At 42.0% G+C, this 22,882-nt stretch overlaps 1 protein-coding gene across 1 annotated transcript in view; it reads right to left on the bottom strand.

Moving 5' to 3' along the window:
* Positions 1–22,882, bottom strand: part of LOC121617529 (roundabout homolog 2-like) — a 72,666-nt gene that overhangs the window by 13,999 nt on the left and 35,785 nt on the right. The window contains exons 3-15 of the mRNA XM_041952722.1: positions 19,023–19,180; positions 18,064–18,184; positions 17,772–17,910; positions 15,663–15,799; positions 14,268–14,279; positions 13,633–13,757; positions 12,459–12,630; positions 8,988–9,193; positions 5,577–5,658; positions 5,297–5,462; positions 4,618–4,784; positions 4,409–4,530; positions 2,587–2,818 (exon numbers count right to left, since the gene is read on the bottom strand). Coding sequence (XP_041808656.1) covers positions 2,587–2,818; positions 4,409–4,530; positions 4,618–4,784; positions 5,297–5,462; positions 5,577–5,658; positions 8,988–9,193; positions 12,459–12,630; positions 13,633–13,757; positions 14,268–14,279; positions 15,663–15,799; positions 17,772–17,910; positions 18,064–18,184; positions 19,023–19,180 — 1,839 coding nt within the window. The remainder of the gene's footprint in view (positions 1–2,586; positions 2,819–4,408; positions 4,531–4,617; positions 4,785–5,296; positions 5,463–5,576; positions 5,659–8,987; positions 9,194–12,458; positions 12,631–13,632; positions 13,758–14,267; positions 14,280–15,662; positions 15,800–17,771; positions 17,911–18,063; positions 18,185–19,022; positions 19,181–22,882) is intronic.

Here is a 22,882-nt window from a genome sequence, read left to right as displayed (position 1 = left end):
CGACTGCTACACGGTGCATGTGGAAATGAGTAGAACGAACAGTAAAAAAAATAGGAGGGCGGCAAAATGGACAGAAATCTTGCACAGTGACCACAGTGACCACAGTGACCACCACCATACTCATTCAGTTTCACATGATTCTTTACACTACGGTCACGCCAAAGAGGACATCTGCTCAAACTATAAAAGCATAATTTTGGTTAGCTGATGTGAATGCACCACCAAGTAAGTGAGGTCCACTTATCCCAATGTCAATTCAGTGGTGCTGTTTCAGCAGACTGATGGAACTTGGCCAGTCAGTCAAAGGCCTACATCAGGAGAAGACAGGAACCATTAAGTGTAGTTCTGCAATTTCCGAACAATCCCTGAGGATGAATAATGGCTACAATACCAGTAATGACTCAGGATAACATTACAATAAATGGTCACAACAGCAGAAAAGGTCAAAGAGCATGCTCTTAATAATGTGACTAATACTGATATTAGGACTGATGAACACAGTAGCTAGAGAGCAATTTAAAGCCATTAATGCTGAGGGAGCATTTCAGTTTTTACTCACAGCTGTGCAATTAAACAAAAGGCACTTAAGCTGCTTAATGTCCCGATATAAAGGGGTAAACATAACCTGCTATGCAAATGAGTGCATCAATTAAGCTAATTATTCACAAATTTGTCAACACTGCTATGTCAACATACCTGTGCCAATATAACACACCTGTCATGTAAAATGAACTCCATCTAATATGATCAGGGAGGTCTGTTCTGCACAGGACACTAACCATCCTACCCTGGTCTCATACTATCAGTATATCATCTGAACAGCTACACCTGCCCGGGACTTTAGCACACCGTAGCATTTCCTTTAATTTGCCGTCAGCAGTGGTGGAAAGCCTAAGGATGCTGTGGATAACAGTGATGGCGTTGAAAGCGAAGAGCCCACTGCCTCTGGCCACAATGCCCTCACCAGCAACTCATCAAAGAGTTGCGAGCACCATTAATCTCAACACTCAATTTGACCACGTATATAGTGGGAGACATCAGCTTTTTTGACCTCCGAGTCCCCAAAGACGCCCTCCGCTACGGTTTCACAAGGGCAGTAGCGCATTCCTGACCTGCCAGTGATGGATATCGAGTGTTTTTTCTTGTAATTCTGCAGATCAGCACATTTCTCGTCTCTTAGTATCGGTAGATCAAGCCAATTTTTCCTCTACCATGATGCCTTGTCTCCAGAATCAGAGCAACTACAGCATGTGCACCGGTCCACAAAGACCTCCAGTGATCCTGTGTGGCCGTTTTAATTGGGCTATGGTCAGGTGAGTTTCTTTTTCTCCACCAGCTGCATCCCCTTTTTATAGCCCCCCAACCCTCCTACTGCGAGGAAGATGCATTAATGGCCTCAGCATGAGTTGCTCTCAGGACCAGCCGTGCTCCACACAGTCCAGTTGATGCAGCACTTGAATGCAGCTACATGAAGAGCTGCCCCTGCCCAGCCAGCAGGCGAAACACAACTTCTGCAAATTAAGCATGCAAGCTCGCTCTTGACCTTGGAAATAGTTTGATAAAAAAAGCCTAACTATAAGGCCACTGACCAGCCTTTTCCTGAGCCTTTAACCTTATTACTTGGCAGTCATCAGTGGATGGAGTGGAGACGGATCTGATGCTATTAGAGCTCAGTCGTTGTTATAGTATGTGTTATCCAGAGCATTTGTATGACTAAGGACTAATTCTTGAATGACTATTTCTACTTGGTCAAGAATCAACTATGATTCATTTAGAAGCCAATACAGACAAGAGGTCCTAAAAATGTTATGGATTAAATTATAACAGCCACTTCGCTGGCACGCCAACAGATCCATGTCATTGATAAGCAAAATCTATACGCTAATGAAGACCATTCGATGTGGTTGAAAGTTTTCAGACACAGCTATAGTGATGAGCAAATGATGTTAAGTTACACTCAATGGTGCCACAAACTGTTAACCTAAGGAGAATCGGTAACTGATTAATTAATCAATTGACCTGCAAAGCAGAAGGACAGCAAGAAGTGTTATCACAAATATAGCTCTCTGGAGATTGAGACTGTGTGTGTGAGTGTGTGTGTGTGTGTGTGTGTGTGTGTGTGTGTGTGTGTGTGTGTGTGCATGTGTTGTGGGGTGGGGGGGTGGCCACAGTCCTGGTTGATCTGTGACGGAGTCATGGCAGCAGGGGTCCACAAAGGAGCAGAGAGAGAGTTCAGCTTATGTCAACAGAGACAGCTTCTGACCTCCCCCCTTTGCCCACCAACCCACAGAGGCCCAGGCTTGTCAAAGCCCCCCACTGCGCTGTCTGGGAGACCTGTTTTCACACATAGGGGACATGGCACTGCAGCAGTATGCATATGTGGTTGGGTGTACTTGAAATGCCATTATCCATTACTATCTAGCCATGAAGCCATTAGTAGCAGCAACTACATATGAAAGTAGGCAGAATCATTTACACATGCTTAAGTATAAGTAGCTAAATCTTACATTTCTCACAACATAAAGTCAGCAGAGAAATTGATTTTTATTTTTATTTGTCAGAAATGTGAATTAATTTGTCCATTACCTTCTTCCATGGTGCGTGCTGTCATGGATTCACTGTCTGCACCCTGGAACTCATTGAAGTATGGCCGCACTTTAATCTCATAGACGATGCCTTTCTTCAGACCAGAGAGAGTTACGTCCCTCTCTGAAGCGACCTTCAGGTCCTGTATCTGCCACGGCCCCGGGGAGGGCAGTCCTGACGTCTGCCGGAACAGAACGCGGTAGCCTTGAATAAACTGGGATGGATTCTCCACCTGAGAGAAGAGGAGAAGGAGAGCGAGCGGGATGAAGACATGCCTCATGGTAATGACGCGGGAGGTGGCATACATCTGCGTGTAAACTGCTTTGGAGCCGCGGATCAGCATTCAGTTTGTGTCCTCTGTCAGTGACATTGCACGCTTTGTTAATCATACAGTTTAATTAGCAGCAGAGTAGCAAGAAACCACACGACGAGTGTTGCAGAACACTCGCCAAAGCTGAGCAGCACCCCTGAGTCAGACACCTTCAGCACAATATGGACACAAAATAGATACAACTCATAGTAATGACTAGTTAACAAGGGCAGAGGCAAGAATCTGCTTTCGCAGGTGATATAAAGCTGCTCTTTATCATCAGACCAGTCGAGATACATCAGGACGGATCTCTTTTCTTCTCTCTCTCTCTGTAGCCTCAGTCCACATGTCACTAACTAAATGATTTGTGAATCTAAAACCCTTATGAAGGCAAAAATATGTTACTTGATAAAGGAGTTATATGTTTGAAGCCCTGAATCGGAATAAATTATCCTCTTCACTTCCCTATTGTCTTGTCTTCCCTATTGAAAACAGCAAAGAATTAATAAAAACCGAAACACTTTAAATGTGTAGATTAGTCTCATGCACAAATCTTGTTTTCCTGAGGCAGCAGCTTTGCAGATCCCTGATCGTATTGTACATAAAACCGGCAGGATTTGCATTGTTGAAGTTCATAGAAAAGCATGCTCAACAGTACAAACCAAGTGAATAAAGTCTGAGAAGTAGCCTGTACATATTGAGTATATGGGCCAGGATTGAGTTTGGTTTAAGAAGACGTCTGGAATGAGGGTCATGGTTATGTCTATGCAGCTTGAGCATGTCTGTTTTGTCATGTGACATTTAGCTGAGTAACAAACTGCCCAATTAAAGTTTACCGAAACAAGCACATTTGTGCATCAGGACATGCACAGGGCAACAAAAACTTCAGACCAAATCCAACAATGCACGGAAACCACTTTAACAGAAAAACCTCTGCTTGACATTAGGTAATGAATGGGTGCTTTTCCCGCAAACGGAGCCTGGTCAAACAGTATCCGTATACCCATTCAGATCAACCACAAACACAGCTTCATCCTGTCACTGTGTCAGGCTGCAAACAGCATTACAACACGCGGTTGTCACACTGACAAGCATGAAGTAGCAGACGAGTGTAAGCCCATCCTGGGTGTGTCATTAACCTACAGCAGCAGGCAGTAGGGACACCTTGCCAACAGACAGGAATAACATTTCCCAGATAAAGGGCTGACTGCAAACTGCCTCCAGAAGTGACACATGTAGCACCTAATGGTGATGTATTTGTCCCGCATAGAAACATTAGTCTTGATTCCTGCATCACCTCAAACCATTCTAAATTGATGGAGCACCAGCTGTTCAGACTATGAATCCCACAGTGTTTACTCTGTGTGTGTGCCATCTGATCCAAAACACCGTGCCAAGTATGTATAAAGTTCTCAAACAAGCTTAGGCGAGATTTGTTTGCTACTCTGAAGGTAAAAGAAGCACAGTGACAATGAACCGCTGTCGCATTTTTCAGACGTTTGAAGTACTCACAGTCCACGTGACCTGCACTGAAGTGGAGCTGAGGACCACAGGGTTATGCATGCTGACCACCACGTCACCCAGCTCCTTCTGCACGCGACGGTGGTCCACTCCCTGTGCTGTGGGGCTGATGTCTGGGAGAGAGAAAGAAATGTGGGCGTGTGGTGTGGATTGTGATGCGTACTTCAAGAATCCTTTATGATCCATTCTTTTTTCTTTACCTTGGGTCCGGACAGGCTCAGACATGGGGCTGGGGTCCCCGAGCCCTTGAGCATTGACTGCCCTGATGATGAACAGGTACACAGTATTGGGCCGTAGGTCCTGGACTGTGAACTCAGTGGTCTTCACGTGGTCCGCCACTGTCTGCCAGCTGTTACTCACTGACTGACTGCAGAAAGAGCGTGATTAAATCTTCATTACTACAGAAGAAACCTAGACAGCTTATTTGGGGCAACACTGGCTGGAGACTGGGAGCTAAAATCATATGTCACACAGTGATGACATGCCAAACTCACTTGTGAAATCGTTTGAAATACTTCCTGTCACAAACGAAAAGAGCAATCAGAATAACAATCATCTACGTCTTTGTAGTCCTTTCTTTTTGTCAACTATTTGATAAGGAGAGAAAACGCTAATTCTTATGTGCCAGTCTGTCTGCTTGAAGTGAGCTTTTATTTGTCAAATAATTAGCATTCAAATTTAAATACCAGAATACCAATAAATACCAGTTTTTCATTGTTGTGAAATGAATGGTGAAACTGTGGGAGATAAGCCATCCATAATTCTGTTTGAAACGGTCTTGGCTTGATTGAACTGCCCACAGAAACACCCCACATCTGTTATTGCCATGAAAGTACGGGGTCACTAAATGTAGCTCGAGGCCATAGGTCGCAGACATACCCAAAGGCCTCAATGACATAGGAGGACACTGGGGAGCCCGCCTCTGGCCCCGGTTCCCATGACAACGAGATACTGCTCTTGGTAACATCAGTGACCTCTGGCTTGGAGGGCGGCCCTGGGAGAGCAGTTGCGTTGTGAGACATTAAGTCTACGAGGTCGGTGGACTCTGACAAAGGAATAAATGCAGAGACACGAAATGAATACCTGCAAAAGGCAATGTTATGCTTGATAGGCGGCAAATTGTGTTCAGTTTTCATATGAATTTCCTACGGAAGCAGACCTCTGACATCCAAGTAGGCACTCCATGACGTTTCTCCACTGGAGCTGGTGGCAACACAGGTGTACAGCCCCAAGTCAGACAGCTAAAGGAGACAGATTATGCTATTATCATTAAGGTTCAAACAAGGGTCCATTTAATTGACTGATTGATTGATTTCATTTATGGATTTTCAGACAGAGAAAAAACAAAAATCCAAAGGACAAGAAGTTCCTTAACAGAAAAGTGGAAAACCTTGCTCTGCAGCACAGGAACATCAGTTTGCTGCCACACTGAGATAATATTTTAGCAGCAACAGATTCACAGCAGAGTGCCTGTTCATGTTATTATTTCTTAATATGACACATATCAACGGATTTATTCAACTTCCTCTAAGTTCCAAACAGGATTGACTTGATTTTACTCAGATGTATTGCTTGCAAATGTATTGCTCTAAGCTTGTTATCTGTGAGCCACTCTCTTACACTTTCATACAATTCATTTCAAAGAGTGGTCTCGGTCTCGCTGACATCATACTCCAGGTTAAGCAGAATCATCAGCATAAAGCAAGAGCTTGCAGTTGCTCTGTTTGTGGGGAATGCAGATAGACAAGTCCTTACCCTTTCCACTGAAAGAGGACTTATCTCAAATTGATCGGGAGAAATATTTTTATCTTTGTCAAAAGAATTAAAAGATGATAGTCCACATTTCCCTGAACCACAAGGTAATTTAGCAACCTAGCAGCAATAGCTGGAAAAAAAATATAAAAAAATAACTAGCAACCTTCCATTTATCAAAACATTGCCCGGCTTTGTTAAGAACTTTCCATCATTTCTTGGGCTGATGTGAATAACATCCACATAAAATTGGGACATATATCTGGTTTGATTTCTAAAAATGAACATACCGGTATTTATCCTAACAAATGGACAATTTTGTCTTCCTAAAGTTGCTAAAAATATAAATCTCATTGTCTATTAAGAGCTACAAAAATCTACATAGTCATCCAATCTGCACTTCTCTGGTTAATTCTAGTCTTCTTCATTTGTGCAAAAGCATCAAGTGCAGCTATAAAATACTTTTTAAAAAGAGTCCAGACTTTATCCACATCCTTGCTACTGAAAGCATCAGCCCCATCAGCCTATGGTCAAAACCCTCAATTGTGTATGTTTTGCACATCTGAGCCTAAGAGCGGTGAGTTCGCTGGTTTATCTGTGATTTAAAACACTTATAAATTGAAAAAAATGACTTTATGATCAAAACCAAGGACGCCTGATGGAGAGGTCTTTTCACACTCTGAGGCCAATCTCAACTCCAATATGAACTGGCTATCTGCAGACACTCTGGCAGGTTTGGTAATTAGATGTTGTAAATAAAAAAATAAAAGAAAACCTTACAAGAAACCAAGTTCAACTCTAAAAATGTAATACCCATAAAGAGTTTCTCTGTTCAGCTTTCAGGCTGCACTCTGTTGCTGTATTCCACTGAATCCAATATCTTTTGTAACTCTGATCCCAGATGGTTTCTACAAGCTCTTACGTCAGCCTGGGCTTTTGAAGGAGGTTCGCAGCTAGTAGTACAGTAAAAATGCATTAACCTCCACTGGCCCGCATTTGGCTCGAGAAAAGCCGGAGAGTGGATGAGAGGCAACTTTAACACCGGCCAATGAAAAAAAAAGAGCCCAGTAAGAGCTTACATTAATTTTCTTAATTGATTTCCTCCAATAATAGTCACCTCCCATTCCCTGAGCCATCAACATTATCATCATCAGTGCTGACACAAGGAAATAAGTGATATGACAATCTATTTTATATAGGCAATGCCTTAGGAGCCAATGATGAGCATGCTATCTCTCAAAAGAGAGCGGAAGAGAGAGTGATGCAGAGAGAGCACTCTGACACTGTGACAGGACACTTCATATTGCACTTCCTCCATTATATTAGCCCCTTTAGACTCCTCTCACAGGTCCCTGTCCTTGAGTCGAACTGCTGCCTCAGATTCAGACTAAATAGCAGTGTTTAACAACTTCTAAAAATCAATACTCCCTATTCATCTTTTAAAAGCAACCTGACTGCACTTGCCCATTTCAATTACATTCAGATGACATCAGCTGGCAGATGAGAGAATTCCTCTTTCCTCTTTCATGTGAGATAGAAGGGTGAGATGTGGCCATTTGCTTTTGGTTTGTATGTGTGTCTATGCACGTGCTACACATGCAGATCCTTTTTTGTGTTGACAGTGCAGCGGAAGGTAGGTGATGAAAATAATGAAACACAGACGCAGAATAGAAGTCCTTCCACTGAAGCAAAATAATTACATTGCATTGTATACATGCTTAACCTGCAGGTGTGAAATGCGTGCAGAGTATGACTATTTGCAGGCACACATCTAAAGGCAGATTCAACTGATGTGGTGCTGAGTACTCCATTTACATTTTGGGGTAAAACATTCTCTCAAAGATTAATTAACAATCCTTTGTTTTTATGAATTAATCCTCGAGTCCTGATGAAACCACTGCATGTGAAACCTAATTGCTGCAATTGGCTGTACCACTTCAGGTAGAGCAAAAAGCAACAGAATCTCAGTTAAAGATTACGTTCTTCAGCAGGATGCTTGTAATCAGACAATTTAACCCAGGTGTCTTAACAGATCATTCTGCTTTAATTACAACATCAATTTTTTTGTGTTTTCGGCCATCACTTAATAATCTTAATCTTAATAGAAATTGTTAATTGTTGAGATTTGGGAACGCAGCAGCATTGCTTATAACAATCTGATGGCGCAATAAAGAGAGGTTTAAAACACACAGGCTTGTTCACGACCTGTCTAACTGTCTGACTTCCCCAGCTGAACTTCAGTGCAGCTGTGTTTCCCTGTTTTCCAGATCTCAGGAATTACGTTGATTTATGTAATATATGTATCTGCAATAAAGTTCATGGCCAAAACGACTAAAATAAGACCTTTATTGCAAACTGGAATCGTCCTTTAAGTCACTATATAACTACAACCACAATTCCGCAAAAAGTTAGGATGCTGTGCAAAACAAATGAAAATAGTTTTTGACATATACTCAGTTGAAAACAGCACAAAGACAATATATTTAATGTTTTAACCTCATCAACTTCATTGATTTGTGTAAATATCTGCTTATTCTGAATTTGATGCAGCGACAAGTTTCAAAGAAGTTGGGACAAAAGACTGGGAAAGTTGTGAAATGCTCCAAAAATACTGAAGGGAGCATCCTGGAAAGGCTCAGTGGTTCAGAAGCAAGGATGGAGTGAGGTTCACCACTTTGTGAACACATGACTGTATAAAGGACACAACCTTTTTGGAATTAGGGTTGTAGTAAGGCAGTGTGCCACATAATGCTACAGGCACAATGCTGCATGCTAACTCCTATGTATATGCAGTCTCTCTGTAATCACTATAACCCACCTTTGTACTCTGGATCTGAAGACTGCCGTGCTCCAGCAGGGAAAACCGCGGGTCCTTTCCAAGCAGACTGACCCCATTCTTTCTCCAAGTGACTGTAGGCTCTGGGTCCCCTGACGCTTGACACCTAAGTAGGGACACACCACCCAGGGCCTGCGTTTGGTTGGATGGGCCCTGCCGTATGATGGGTGGTGGGCGGTCCTTCAGAGCTGAGGACGATAGTTAAGGAACAGGTGTTATTACTTGAATGCATTTCTAGCACTGTAATTTTGATGTTATGATCTTGGCATGAAACAATGACTCTCTGTTCTAACTGGTTAGATTTTGCACGATATGTGGAAAAAAAAAATGACCTTATCGGAAGGTGTTAATTTGTGATTGCGGTAATTGCATTAGCAGTCGCAAACACAAGATGTCAGGGTTCAATCTGTTGGATTTGTTGTGAGAGGAAGTGACTGTTTTGTGGGCCTTTTCAGCAGTAGGGCAGTGTGCTCATGGCACTGCATCACACCTCTGAGCTTTAATTACTAGGTGAGGATTAACGATGCTTCACCCGTGGTGCTAATTACCATACCTTCTTTGTAACACCTCTCAACACATTCATGCCTGTCCTCTCTCTTCCTACTCTGACTCATGGCTGCACCTCCTCCTCTTGGCATCCACCACACACACACACACACACACACACACACACACACACAAAGCTAAACTATGAATTATCATGCCAAGCAGAAGAACAATTCATCTCTTTTAAAGCTTTTTAAAACATGTTATATCATCCCAAACAGCCTCTGCACTCTGCAACTGTAATTTCTGGAGTGTTGAAGCTCTCTAGGCCTTGTTACCTCCCCGCTCCCAATTTCTTCACTGCCGCTCTCCACTGTTATCAGATCTGTCTCCATTTGCACAAGTGTTTACAGCAGTTTCCCCCTGCCTTATCTTTCATCACACCTCCTCCTGCACAATGAGGAACACAGCAACTCAAGCAGACAGGCCAAGAAATCAGATACAACTCGGCGCAGTAAGCAGAACCACATGTGATACGCCAGTCATTAGGGAGGCTGAATTGTTTGCATTCATGTGGCAATAAACAGTGTTGTGAACATGAAATAAATTCCTCATCGATCGGTCTTCCACAGGGAACTTAAGCATAAGATTAGTCTTTATACTGGCTAACGACAGACAGTCTAGCATTGCATTTTCAGGAAAACATTACATCCACTGTACAGCAATCTATCATTGCCCCAAGTGATTAGAGAGCCAACAACAACATCCTACTGCTGTTTCTAATTTAGCTGTAGTGCTGTAAGAAATCCAATCATACACTCCAGTCTTAGTGACAAAGGTAATAACAAAATGTTGCTTTTTGAGAGTGTTTATCACTTATCACTACCAGAGGCTAGTCTGGCTGCAAAATAAAATGAATTACTCTACAGCCAGTTTGCAGATAAAGGGATGTTGGGAGATCTAATTACTAGTGGTACCCCTGCTACTGAGGGGATGTTGATTATTAAAACAGTTTTTCAATGATCAATTCCTACAAATACTACACCACTGTTTAGGACTAGCGTTGAAAGGTAAGTCTTCTGGAGCAAGGTCCTGGTGTGTACACTGATCAAGCGTTGCACTGGTAGCCACTTAAGCCTCCAGGCATTCTCAGTGACTGTAGTAATCTCTCTACACTCAAAATCTATCTCATATCAAACTCTCGCCCCCTGTAGGCTTTGAAAAGAGTATATCTTGGGCCTACGTGGACGGCAGCGGCTGTGGTCAGCTTGAATTCCCAGCAGTTGCGATGGATTCTAGTGGTGACCCAGTTTCACATTCATGGAAACCTGGGAAAAACCACTTGCACCGCTTCAACATCTCAACTGTATCTGTACGCTCAGTAGGTTCCAAGCAAAATTTCAGCAAAAAATGGAAAAAATGGCTCGATAAAATGTCTTCCTCAGCTTGCAATCTAGTGTACGTGTGGATTAGAGTGCATGACTCAGGACAACTGTCCTGCACACGTTAATTCTACACAAGAATCACTATAGCTTCATCTTTAAACTGCACCATGTACTTGTTTCTCAAGTCTAGTCTGGATAACTGATAAACCTGTCACACATCTAAAGCAGCGCCCAGGGCGGGGCACTTGTCCATATCTGGAACTTCAGAAAGTTTTCATTCAGCGAGGGAACCCTGATCTTGAGTAATGCTAGAAACAGCAAACAGCTTCCAAAAGCTCACTTGATATCACGACAACTCCCCGTTTACAGCCATCAATCATCAGGCATTTCTCCCATCCCCAATGCTCTACACCAAAATTTGGATATTGATCCATCTCCTCTGAGTGACAGAACAGGAGTCATTTCCTCTCCAAAAAACACTTCAACAGATGTTAATTTAATAATGTGTGGGAGAAAAAGCCAAGAAACAAATGGAGAGGAGGGCATAAACAGCTCCCAGCTGGCAGCGGCTCAGCACTTAATGCTGACATTAAAGCTTTGTCAAAAAAGTGTAAAGTGTCTCTCCATCAAGGAGAGTTTTATTTTACACAGTTTCGGTCTTTTCAGACCATCCAATTTTACCACAATGAGGTGATAATGAAAAGCATGATTGTGGGTGACTGGCTTTCAGAACATAAAGATGCATCTTCGCCAGTGTAAGTGTGGGCAGAAAAATAGCCTTTCATATATGGTATTTAATGTTTTCTACGGTCTGGACAATCCTGCAAGCTTATGTGTGCATTTTTGTATGATTTCAAAGCAAAGTAAGCAATAACAGCATCAAACTAAGAGATGCACCAACATTAAATGCAAAATGCTACTGACAAGGCTCTTAAATTTTGCTGCATGTTGTTAGCACGGTCCCCCAGTTTGAACAACATTGTTAATGTGATTTCTGGAGGCTGAGTGAAATATGTTCGATGCTTCCACAGCCTTGAACCTGAATGATGTTATGAAAACATGAAAAATAAGTTGGTTGTTCAGACCTGTAGATAATTAATTAAATGACATTCTGCACCGCCTACTCTTCAAGTTATACAATGAATTTACGTACGTCGTAATCTCTAAGCAACGTCATTACGATTAAGTTTACACTTCGTCTAATTTACATATTATTACATCAGGAAAGAACAGTAGTGTTTCTGTCCTCTACCAGCTATTTGTAGAAATCCCTCCAGATGATACCATGGGGAGAAAAAGTAATGGCTTCATTCTGGTGGAATTACCTGTGTATTGAGCCATGCAATCATGCAATAGTGTTTGAGTATTCACTTATACTGTGGATGTGACTCCCTGATGCATAATGTACTTAACAGAGCGTAGCAACAGAATCTAAGTAGAAAATGTTTAAACAAATTTGTATTTAGTACGTGTTGGAACTTTTTAAATCACATTACAATTTTTTAAAAAAGTAGTTCTCATATTTTAGTACAGTATACTGCACTGCTAATCATTTTCCATCTTTCTGTGTGTCTAGGCTTACCGTCTGCTACCTCAAGCTGGGCCTTGGCCATGATGCTGCCTGCCACAGTGAGGGCCTGGCAGATATAATACCCAGCATCAGAGCGTTGCACAGATGAAATGGTCAGCTCTCCGTTCACGGACACAGAAACACGGCTGTCTCCTTGTGTCGGCTGGTTGGGAAACAGAAGATCCTGCAGGGAGTGAAAGTGAGATGTAAAAGAAAATGTAATAAACATAATAGGATGGCATACTTGTAGCAAGCCAAAAGTATAAAATCTACCAACTGGAATCTCTTTTAAAGAAGTTACTTCCTTACTGACAACATATATTGAAAGAAATTCCTGGCCTTCTTCTCCAGCTGTCTTCACGAACCCTCATAAACTAGATATTGTGTCCCACACACACTTCTCCACTGCCAAAAATGATGACTGGGACTATTATTGCTCCTATACATATTATCATTGTATGCAGATGATACTCATTTGTATCTTCCTAAAACAGTGACTTAAACTATTCTAAAAAATTACTTTGCCAAATTAAGTGTTGCCTGTCAGGTAAATAATTAAATTAACTGATTTTATGTATTTTCGACTCTTTGGCCAACTGACTTAAAAGGGATCACTGTTGTGTTGAAGATACAGTACGCATTCAATATAATTCTATACTCCAACAGTCATATGCAATTCAGTTAGAAAAGTGGGTCAGTGTCTCTTTCCTACTACTTGAATGGCAGTTTACCCCCACAGTAATAATCCTGCTGTGATAACCTGCAGTCATGGTCCTGAAATTGAGGCATCAGCGTTGTCCGTTTCTGCACCCCAAGCAGACAAGCTGATGGGCAGGAAAGGACATTAGCCTGCTTTCATTATGTCTAATGACTCCAATGCAGCACATGACATTGTTTCTTGCTCAGTGAATTGGCCGGGCAGATGGGTGTAGATTAATGATAAAAGACTACTTCATTATCTGTATGTGGAACAGAACCACACTTTGCTTTCCTCTGGTATGAGCCTTTTAGTCAGATCCATGGCCATTTTTTATATTTTAGATAATTTGTTCTTAATGCTGCTGAAGAATTTATGTCTGTATAGCAAACTGTGGCCTAAAAAAGAAGTTATTAATTCCCCACCGTGCACAGATACCTACATAACATGACATAAACAAGTACATTTACTCAAAATCCGTATCCTCACCTGGCTACCCTCTCGTTGCCAGAAGACAGTGGGCTGAGGTTTGCCCCTGGTCTCACAGGGAAAGGTAGCTGTTCGTCCTTGCGCCACAATCTGGTCTCGGGGTCGCACCACAAACTGGGGTGCCTCTGAGGTTAAAGGTAAAATAAAGCAAAACACAATCGCAACACATTTGCACAGACTTGCAAAGTTCATATTAAAGGAGGACTAGTCAAAAAGAAAAATGCTTGGACGGAAGGTCCAGCTTCAAACGAAAAGGTTCATGCATTAGGTCTTTATTTGTTTAAGAACTATTTCTTGACTATGCCAATCACACAAGCCATTCATCCGGCTGCCACAACATCAGAATGAATGATAGCTAATTAGGAGGGTGCCTTAACAGCCTAATCAGTTCAAGTTTTTGAACTAAAGCATATCAACCATACTGTATCTTGGCCTCCATTTTTAAAAAGAGTGAGGAGGTAAATCCACTGTTTGCCAGGGGAAGTCAGGGGTTGATCGTAACAATGTACATATGCATGTCCAATAGTAGTTCGATGAATGTGTTTGTGGAATGCCACAACAGTCCATGCATACATGTGCGTGATCAAAAACAGAGAGAGAGCAACGCATGCACAATGGGATCAGCTCTTACTTACCGACGGGGCGAGCTGGTGACACAACAATGGTGTGGGTGAGATTAACACACAACACAGAGAGAAGGACAGCAGAGGAGTAGAACAGAGGGACAGGAAAAAAAGAATGAAAATCAGAAATGAATGAGATGGAGTTGGGTTTCCATCCATGAAGTTCGGGGGAGGGGGAGGGTGGAGCTCAGTCACCGAAAGCAGGTGATGGCACGGGCCTCAAGGAAATAGCACCTTGGCAACATTAGGGGAAGGGTAACGAGTGCCAAAAACCACTAGCTGAGCAATTTATCTGTAACACTCTGTTTGTGTTACAAGAATAACACATTCACACAGTTAGCAAATCTGTTTGTATATCAAGTGTCTCGTGCCAATGAAACAAACCTTTGACAAAGGCAGGTTTAGAGTAGATTCAAATTATAATTATTAAACAATTTGAATAATTGCTATGTGGCTGACTGTCGTGTATTATTTGTCTTCTCTCAATATCAGCCCCAAAAGAACTTTAATAATAATAATATTTCAAAACGCATCACAAATAGCTAGCAAAAATATATTTTAATATATTTTCCTATAAATTTCCTTGGTAAAAATCACATCTTTTCAACGTTTACTCCCTGGGTGCAGGTTTTGTATTAGTAAACCGTGTTAACTTACAATTCATGGCTAATGATATTTTACTAAACTACACGCACCAATCTGGCCTAACATAAAGGATATATCACCAAAATATATATTGTTTGGCTTCAAAACCAATCTTAAGATTGGGTCAGGATATCTTCAAGGTATAAGACAATTCATGCATGAGCAACAGGAACAAGAATAAGAATCCAATATAATACAAAATGTAGAATAAAAAAAGGAATGAACAGTTAATGTAATGAGATCTGTGAGGTACAATGTGTTTGATGGTTTATGATATATTTATTCAGGTGTTAAGAATGTGTATGTTGTTGGCTGGTTCCAAGTGAACCGCTACTTATCTTAATTTGCATGCACAGAAAGCAGAAGGGATCTGACTTGGCAAATAACACTATTTTTTTTTTTTTTTTACAACATCAACCTTTACTATGAAATACACTCCTTCTCAATTTTTATGGTGTAAATATGGAGTGAGTGGGCTGGATGGAGAATGAGCCCCCCAGGAGGAGTCATAACAGTTCACTTAAAGCTGGTTAGACTGTTCATATCTGGAGCCTAGCTGGAGATCTGAAACAATCAACTACATCAGCCTGCTATATGAAAGAAAGGCTGAGGCCAGGCCCAGCCTTTCAGCAGGGGGGCAATAACACTCGTAAAGTGAGCAATAAAGGAGTGATTGTCCTGTGGCCTGCTTCGGGAGATACAGAAAATATCAGGGATGGGTTATGAGCTTTGCCACAAGTGAGTCCATAAGCAGTTACCCACCTCTGATAGTAAGGTAGGCAGAGGCCTCCACTTTACCCACACGGTTCTCTGCTAGGCAGGTGAAGGTTCCCTGATCACTGACTGATGCTTTCTTGATCCTCAGCAGGAAGTCCTCTTTCTCATATCTGATATCGTACCTGGCGACAGACAGGAGCAGTGACATCGAGTCAAGGCGACAACTCAGGCTGATTTCACAACACAGGGAGATCAATAACAATTATATGCATATTAAAATGTTCATTCTAATAAAGTAAACACACATGACAAACAATGAAATTGAATCAAGGTTCTGTAAACTTGTGTGATGCTTTAGATGGAAGCTTTTTTAAAGGTTGTGTCATTTTTGATAGAATAAAGACAGACTTTCTAAGGCAATTAAGACTCCCTGCTGCACACACTCTGCTACAGAGGCAGAAAAAGGGGAGCAATTATGCTGAGATGAAGGCATGGCAAAATGAAAGGTGCTTTCAGCTGGAACCCTAGCTGTTCCACTATTTCAATATTTATAAAGATGAGCCACCCACTGTGGTGTAGGCTACGCAGTATGCTATAGTATGTGTGTTTGTGCGTGTGTGTGTGCGTGTGTTTGTGTGTGTGTCGGAGAGGACAAGCAAAAGAAAGGGAGACAGAGACAGAGGGAGAGATAGACAAACAGTCTGAGAGTAAGGGAGTGGCACAGCCTGACAAACTGAATTTGATGAATGAGCTGAGCAGTAAGATATGACTAATTCATAGATATGTTCCATGCATCAGTGTGTGTCCACCAGTGCAGCATACTGTAAGGCAGCAGTGGCGCAGTTAGAGGAGAGAAACATCTCAGCTAGCAGAGTTTGGATAAGCACCTCAGAGGGACTACAAACAGAATGAGCAGAGGAGAAAGGAGTGAGGCTCTCCCTCTCCGGGGTCCCTTTTGGCGCGAGAGATCCTGTGAAATTGTCTAGCCAGCCATACTGATTCAGAGATGGGAGGCAAGTCAGGCAGAGAAATGGCACAAGGGGTGAGAAAAAGTCACGTTTGAAATAGACGTTCAAAAAGGGTGTGGGCAGAATATCGATGGGGGCTGTGGGGTCTGTCCAGAGTCTGGTGAGGACTCCATTCACAGCACATCCTCGACCCAGATACAGACTTCCCAGGAGGCTGACGGGTTTTCGGAGAAGAATGAAAGAAGTGGAAGGAGGGAAGTGAGGCGAGGCAGGTCTGAAAGTAGGACATGTTTCTAGAGTCAAGGGGTGGCGAGGTAGAGGGCACAACTCAGGTAGGCAGACAGGCAGCCGGACGGAGAGACAGGCAGTCATTACAGTCTACCTGACGGCTACCTACCGTTCTGTTTTCATATAGCAGCGATCGCTTGTAACAGGTGTTAGTTGAACTTGTAGCACAAGTAATGTAAAATGTTTCTCTGTTTTCAGGAGATGACAGGCTTTTAGTAGTCCTCTTCAAAGCTGCATAATCAAATTAACATAGTTGACTAACTAGGTTTTGTGCATCACAGGCTCCACATGTACAGTACTTTTGTTTTATCTGTTTAGTTAATACTCTTGCATTTGATTTACTTGAAGGTTGACTCGCTTGATAGCAATTCTAGCTGTAATTGAATGCATATCCAAGAACATGATCCATAATTAGTTTTAGATGTCAAATTTTCATCAATCAAAAGCAGAAGCAGGAGAACAGTTCAGCTCCATGAATAAATCAGTCAAAGAGATTATAAAATTATATGGAAATGCACTACTTCAGATTTCTGAAACATCAAATGTAAGGACTGCTTAAACCTAGCGAAGACATTAAAAGGTTTTGATGAACAGCCAGATTGTATAATGAGACATGCTGTAATTAAAAGTATCAAGCACTGAGCAGTAACTATTAAGACCCACACGACAGGCCGATAATGACTTTAAAATGTGTTCTAATGGGTTTGCAATGCAATTAATAAGTGCTTATGTTGTAGGTCCACGAGGGTGAACCAAACCGAAGGAGCGCCTTATGATCTGAGACGATCCACTACAACAGCCTCACAAACACCAGCTGCTATTAGCTGTGCTTCAGCCTTTATGACTTTTATTTTATAAACATGCACACACGGACATATGCAACACACACTTCCCTCACCTGCTGCGGGGAATATCCACGTCCTCCTTTTTCCAGCGCAGTGTAGGCTGTGGGTCACCATGGACCTGACACCTGAACTCTACACTCTCGTCAACTAAGACCACCTGGTTCACAGGTCGCTGCACAAACACTGGTCTCTCTGGATGAAGGCAGTACACATAACATAGATGCTAAATATACTTTTGACAGAGTGGTAAATACTGTATATGCTAGTGTGCAATAAACATGGGAGAAAAAAGTCCCGCTTTATTCTTTTTTGTGCCAGGCTCAGAGTGTATGTCAGACTTCTTACCAAACACTGACAGCTGAGCTTTTTCGCTTTCTCTCTCTCCAACCATGTTGGCTGCAACACACACATATATCCCTGCGTCAGTCTTCTTGGTATTTGAGATGGTCAGCTTTCCTCCCCGAACCTGACAAAACAATACATGTAATTACGAGCCAGCTCAAAGCAAACTGCAGCAGTTCCAGGTAAATGTGTGTAAATAACGTGCGTTACTGTGGCTTCAATAACATGTAGGTAAAAGGCTACGCACATACTCATAGAACTGGAGTTACATCCACTAACCATTGTTTTCCTCTATAACGCCAACTCTGGTAACATGTTGAAGGTAGCATTGTGAGCAACGCACAGCAATCACTCTGCTGCTGGCTGCAGGAACCAACACAAAGTCTTCATCTACTCCCAACATCCAAGGGCGTGAAGATTCAGTGGATTAACTTGATGGAACTAAATAACCAGATTTGTAGCTTTGATGTAGGAAACGTTGCTTTTTGCGTCCTCTCACGGAGTCAGAGCTAACGTTATCTCCACACTTCATGCTGCAACATAAGCTCAGCTGGTTTTGTTGGTACATGACAGCCGAGTCTGCTCGGTATGTGTGTCTGTTGTTGCTGTATGTAAATGTTCCTGATGGACATGCCCCCGTTGTACACTGACTACTGTACTTCTATAATATACTTTGGGTTTTCTGCCAAATAAATGCTGCTGAGATGCCTAATCCTACCGTTTAAGAATGAATCACCTTCCATTTACTAATTAACATTAATTATGGGGCAGGTTACTCCTTTCATGTGGATGTAGGCATGTACCTTATTTTTATAATACACTGATATAACACTCACTAGGAAAAGCAAAAAAAAAACCCAAACATGATAGAAATTTAAGGTCATATCGTCCACCCCTAATGTGAATAGGTGAATCCTTGAGTTTGTGATTCTGAGTATGAGGGTCATGTAAAAGGAACTCACCGTGATCCTGTCATCTTTGAGGTCAAGACGAGCTTTGTCTTTCCTCCAGAAGGTGGTGGGTTCAGGATGCCCGCGTGGAGGCTGACACTCGAGACTGGCAGTCTCCCCGAGCGCCACCACCACATCCTGCGGGTTCTGTCTGAAGTCATCGCGTAACACTACGAGGCAAAACAAAGGGAGCAGGGGTTGTTACTCTGACTGCTAGAGTGGCTCATTCAGCTGATTAGTTTGAAGTTTTATCAGATTTCATTATGTGAACCAGAAAGGTGCTCTGAGACTGAGCTGTCTTGAGTTTACTGACCTCTCCCACCTTTATCTAATGTAAGAGTCCAAAGAAAAAATCAAGACCGCCTCGCAAGACTCTCACAATTTCTCAGTCTTTAATAATACACCTGTCCCCCTGAGGGTTTATGGGCTCCTCTTTGATCTCACTGGCTAAATGTACAAGCGTGTAAAGCCAGGTAGGATTAACAGTACATTATACATAGGATCGACACCTGGAAGAAGAGCAAGAGAAGTAAGAAAGTAAGGAAAGTTAAACTTCAGAAGCAACACCAAACAATAGAGGGAAGGTTTTTAATTCAAACACCACAAAATGTCTACAACCCATGACACACATTAAAACACCAGAGCCACACAGCGGTGGCAGCAATGCACATGTTGGGGTGGGTGAACATGGGAGACCTCATAAAGAGTCCATAATTCAACAGTTTCATCCTCTGGGGAATATGAATGCATTCAGTCCATTAAAGTTAGTTTCTTGTGTACAAGTAATAGCAGTCCAGGATTAGTTGTAAAGCCTGATGATTGTTCTTGAGGGGAAGTCAGAGGGTCACCAAATCATTACAATTCATCCTCTGGGAAAACTTGATAGCCACGGACATTTTCAACAGATTATTAGAAATGTAATACAACATACGAGAGAAACACTACAATAACTGTGGGTGAGTGTAATGCTATGGTTTACTGTACAGTATGGGATCTACTGTGGGAACCCAAATATTTACTAGACACCTGCAAAATTAAAGGTCAATAATGGTGAACGACATGAAGTTCACTATATTTAGATTTCAGTTTTCAAAGATATTATTTTGACGAACGCACCAGTTTGGCAGAGACTCTTTGAGGATTTTTTCTGAAACCTTGGATGAAAACAGCACTTTGAAGGTGGGCCTGTACTTTGTAGCGAACACAGGGTCAGACCTTGGTTACTTGAAAAGAGGCTGCACCACTGCATGCACAGACTAGAAGAGAAAGCACCAGGGACCGTGGATACTGACTGAATCAAAAGCTCCTTTATGCACCTTTATGAAATGACTGGGGAACAGGTGCAAGGTCTCATTTAGGACCAGGGGTTTCAAACAACCCAGTTTCACATCAAAATGTGTAATAGCTACATTGGTCCACAGCCCAAAACTGTGAGATAGTGTCAAGTTTCTGTCAGTGACAGAAACAGACACACGAAACTTGACAGTCACATGACGTGGATGCAGGACAATAGAAAACAATAGGCAGAAAACTGCACAAGTATCTCCCAATTTTAAAGCAGTTATTGTGAAACTAGTACATTTTGGGCTGTGGACCACTGTAGCTATTACACACTTTGATGTGAGACTGGGTTGTTTCAAAATATCTCATTAACAGTAGCAAATGTCCCAGAGATGTTCTTGCTGGAGGGTTATAGTGTTTCTTCTGAAAAATATACTGAAACTCTGCCATACTTGTGGTGAGAGGAATCAATACTGTAGCTGCAGGAGGGGCAACAACTCTATAATACTAAGAAAAAAAAAAAAAGCTGGAAAGAAAGGAGCCTGGAATTATGACAGCTACTTGAAATACGGATGGTGAAATATGCCAAATTCTTTTTTTTTTATCTTGAGCGTACACACCTTTAGTTCATTAGAATTCCATTTATGAGCAGTTTTTTCTGCATCCTTCCACTGTTGGACAAGCATTTTAATTTATCCATGGCAGAGATGTCTGTGCTTGATTTTTGTGTGTGTGTGTGTGTGTGTTCAAAGGAGCGAGAACATTAAGAATTGTCAAGCAATGCCTGTAAAAGCCATACTCATGCATTTTGAACAGAGGCATGAGCTAGCTGCTGCCAAGTTGAAAGGTTACAGCTTCAAAACTTCCTCATTCTGTCACAACTGTTCAAACAGTACTGCTTTAAGTAGCTACAGGAATGACTGGACTGTACGCCGTCACTGGAACTCTGCTTAAAAATAGAGATCATGGTTTAGATGCTGTAATGAGTTGCGGCCGCTTTGCATTAATACATTATGACATGTTGTTCTTGTGAAAAGCTTTACTGTAGGCCAAATTTAAATAATAAAGTGCCGTGTGTGACAACAATCATGACTGTGAAAATAAAAGATAATTAGATTTGTTCAAGACTCACCTGCTTGTGAATAAAAATTGGCTGCCAAGTGTCATTTCAGGTATAATACATGACTAATTGGTGAAAAAGTGGCAAATCTATTTATAATTCACAGTTGCTGTACGTCTAACACTAGTTAAGTGAATATATTCAGCATTTTCTCTTTTCAATTATCCCATTTATATACACCAGTTTACGTACGTGTTGCGACTGGTTTTCCAAAAAACGTCTGATGTAAATCAAATGCACAGCGCGTAACTAAAACTAAATGATAGTTTGTAAAAGTCGCAGCAGCACAGAATGGAAAAAAAAAAACTGGCTTGTTGTTCAGTTTGCTTTCCGTCCTCATTACAGCAATAAGCTGTTGTGCTGATATACCGCAGCATACATTCCAAGTCCCAGAGGACACCTCCAGTGAGAAAGAAAATCAGGAAGGAGCCAAAGGCCCTTTAGCCCAGCTGTCAATCACATCCAGTTTGTGCTGCAGCAGTCTCAGTCGCAGTACTACTTTGGCACAGACATATGCCTAGCTGGCTGTCACATGGTGCTATACGCTTAGTGACCCATTCCATAGACAAAACACTCCACTCATCCAGTCACACAACTACCTTCCTGTTCCCGAGCTGTCATATTAAAGATGCTTCTATAACAGCAGAGCCGGTCTCAAGAGGCTGTGAAGCGCAGGCACGCACAGGAAAACTGGATAATTCAAGACATGAAGTGAAAGCCCAATTACACAAGCGAATGTACAGTATCTGTGATGATAATCAGAAAACCCTAACTAACCTAACAAAAGAGACAAATAATAATATGCTGCCTGCTACAGGTACTAATTAGATAGATCACAGTATCAGACATTTGCAATTATATCATTTAAAAGTCCCCAAAATCTGAATTTCTCAGTTTCAGTGATACTTCCAAAGTGCACATCACCCCAAAATTACAAAGATAAATAGTTGAAGGTTTTCATTTGTTTTATGATTGATGGTGTACATAGTAAATCATGTCCAAATAAATGGGAAGTGAATAACTTATTACACGCAATCTCCAGGTAATAGGCTAGTGCAAATTTGAAAGGGTATGGGGGTGGGGTCTTTCTCCAAATACAGAGGTTGTGATTTATTCAATCCCGACAGCATGCATCACCCCGCTGCAGTGACAGCCATCCCACACCCCCAAGACTGCTGTGGGCGCCCCCCCCCACCCCTGTTTCCTGCTCTCACTGAGGGGCCTCTGCAGGTTTCTGTAGGTGGTGTTCACGAAAGGCATGTGAAATGTGAGGTGGGGGTAGTGTTGTCCTAATCTATTGGTTTCAAAATGCGGAGGCCCTGTGGAGACAGCACCCATGTGTAGTCTGTTGTTGGGTGGTAATTATTTCAGATGGCGGGGCTGCCACCACCGCCTAATGTTGTCTGATTGAGTATTGCTCAATTATTCAAACAAGCTATTCAGGGGACTCACTCGTTCACCAGCTTCATTT

Source organism: Chelmon rostratus, chromosome 14 (assembly GCF_017976325.1).
Source record: "Chelmon rostratus isolate fCheRos1 chromosome 14, fCheRos1.pri, whole genome shotgun sequence".
NCBI classification, from domain to species: Eukaryota; Metazoa; Chordata; class Actinopteri; order Chaetodontiformes; family Chaetodontidae; genus Chelmon; species Chelmon rostratus.
The sequence above is the reverse complement of the archived record's forward strand: the minus strand, read 5'-3'. Positions and strand labels throughout refer to the sequence as shown.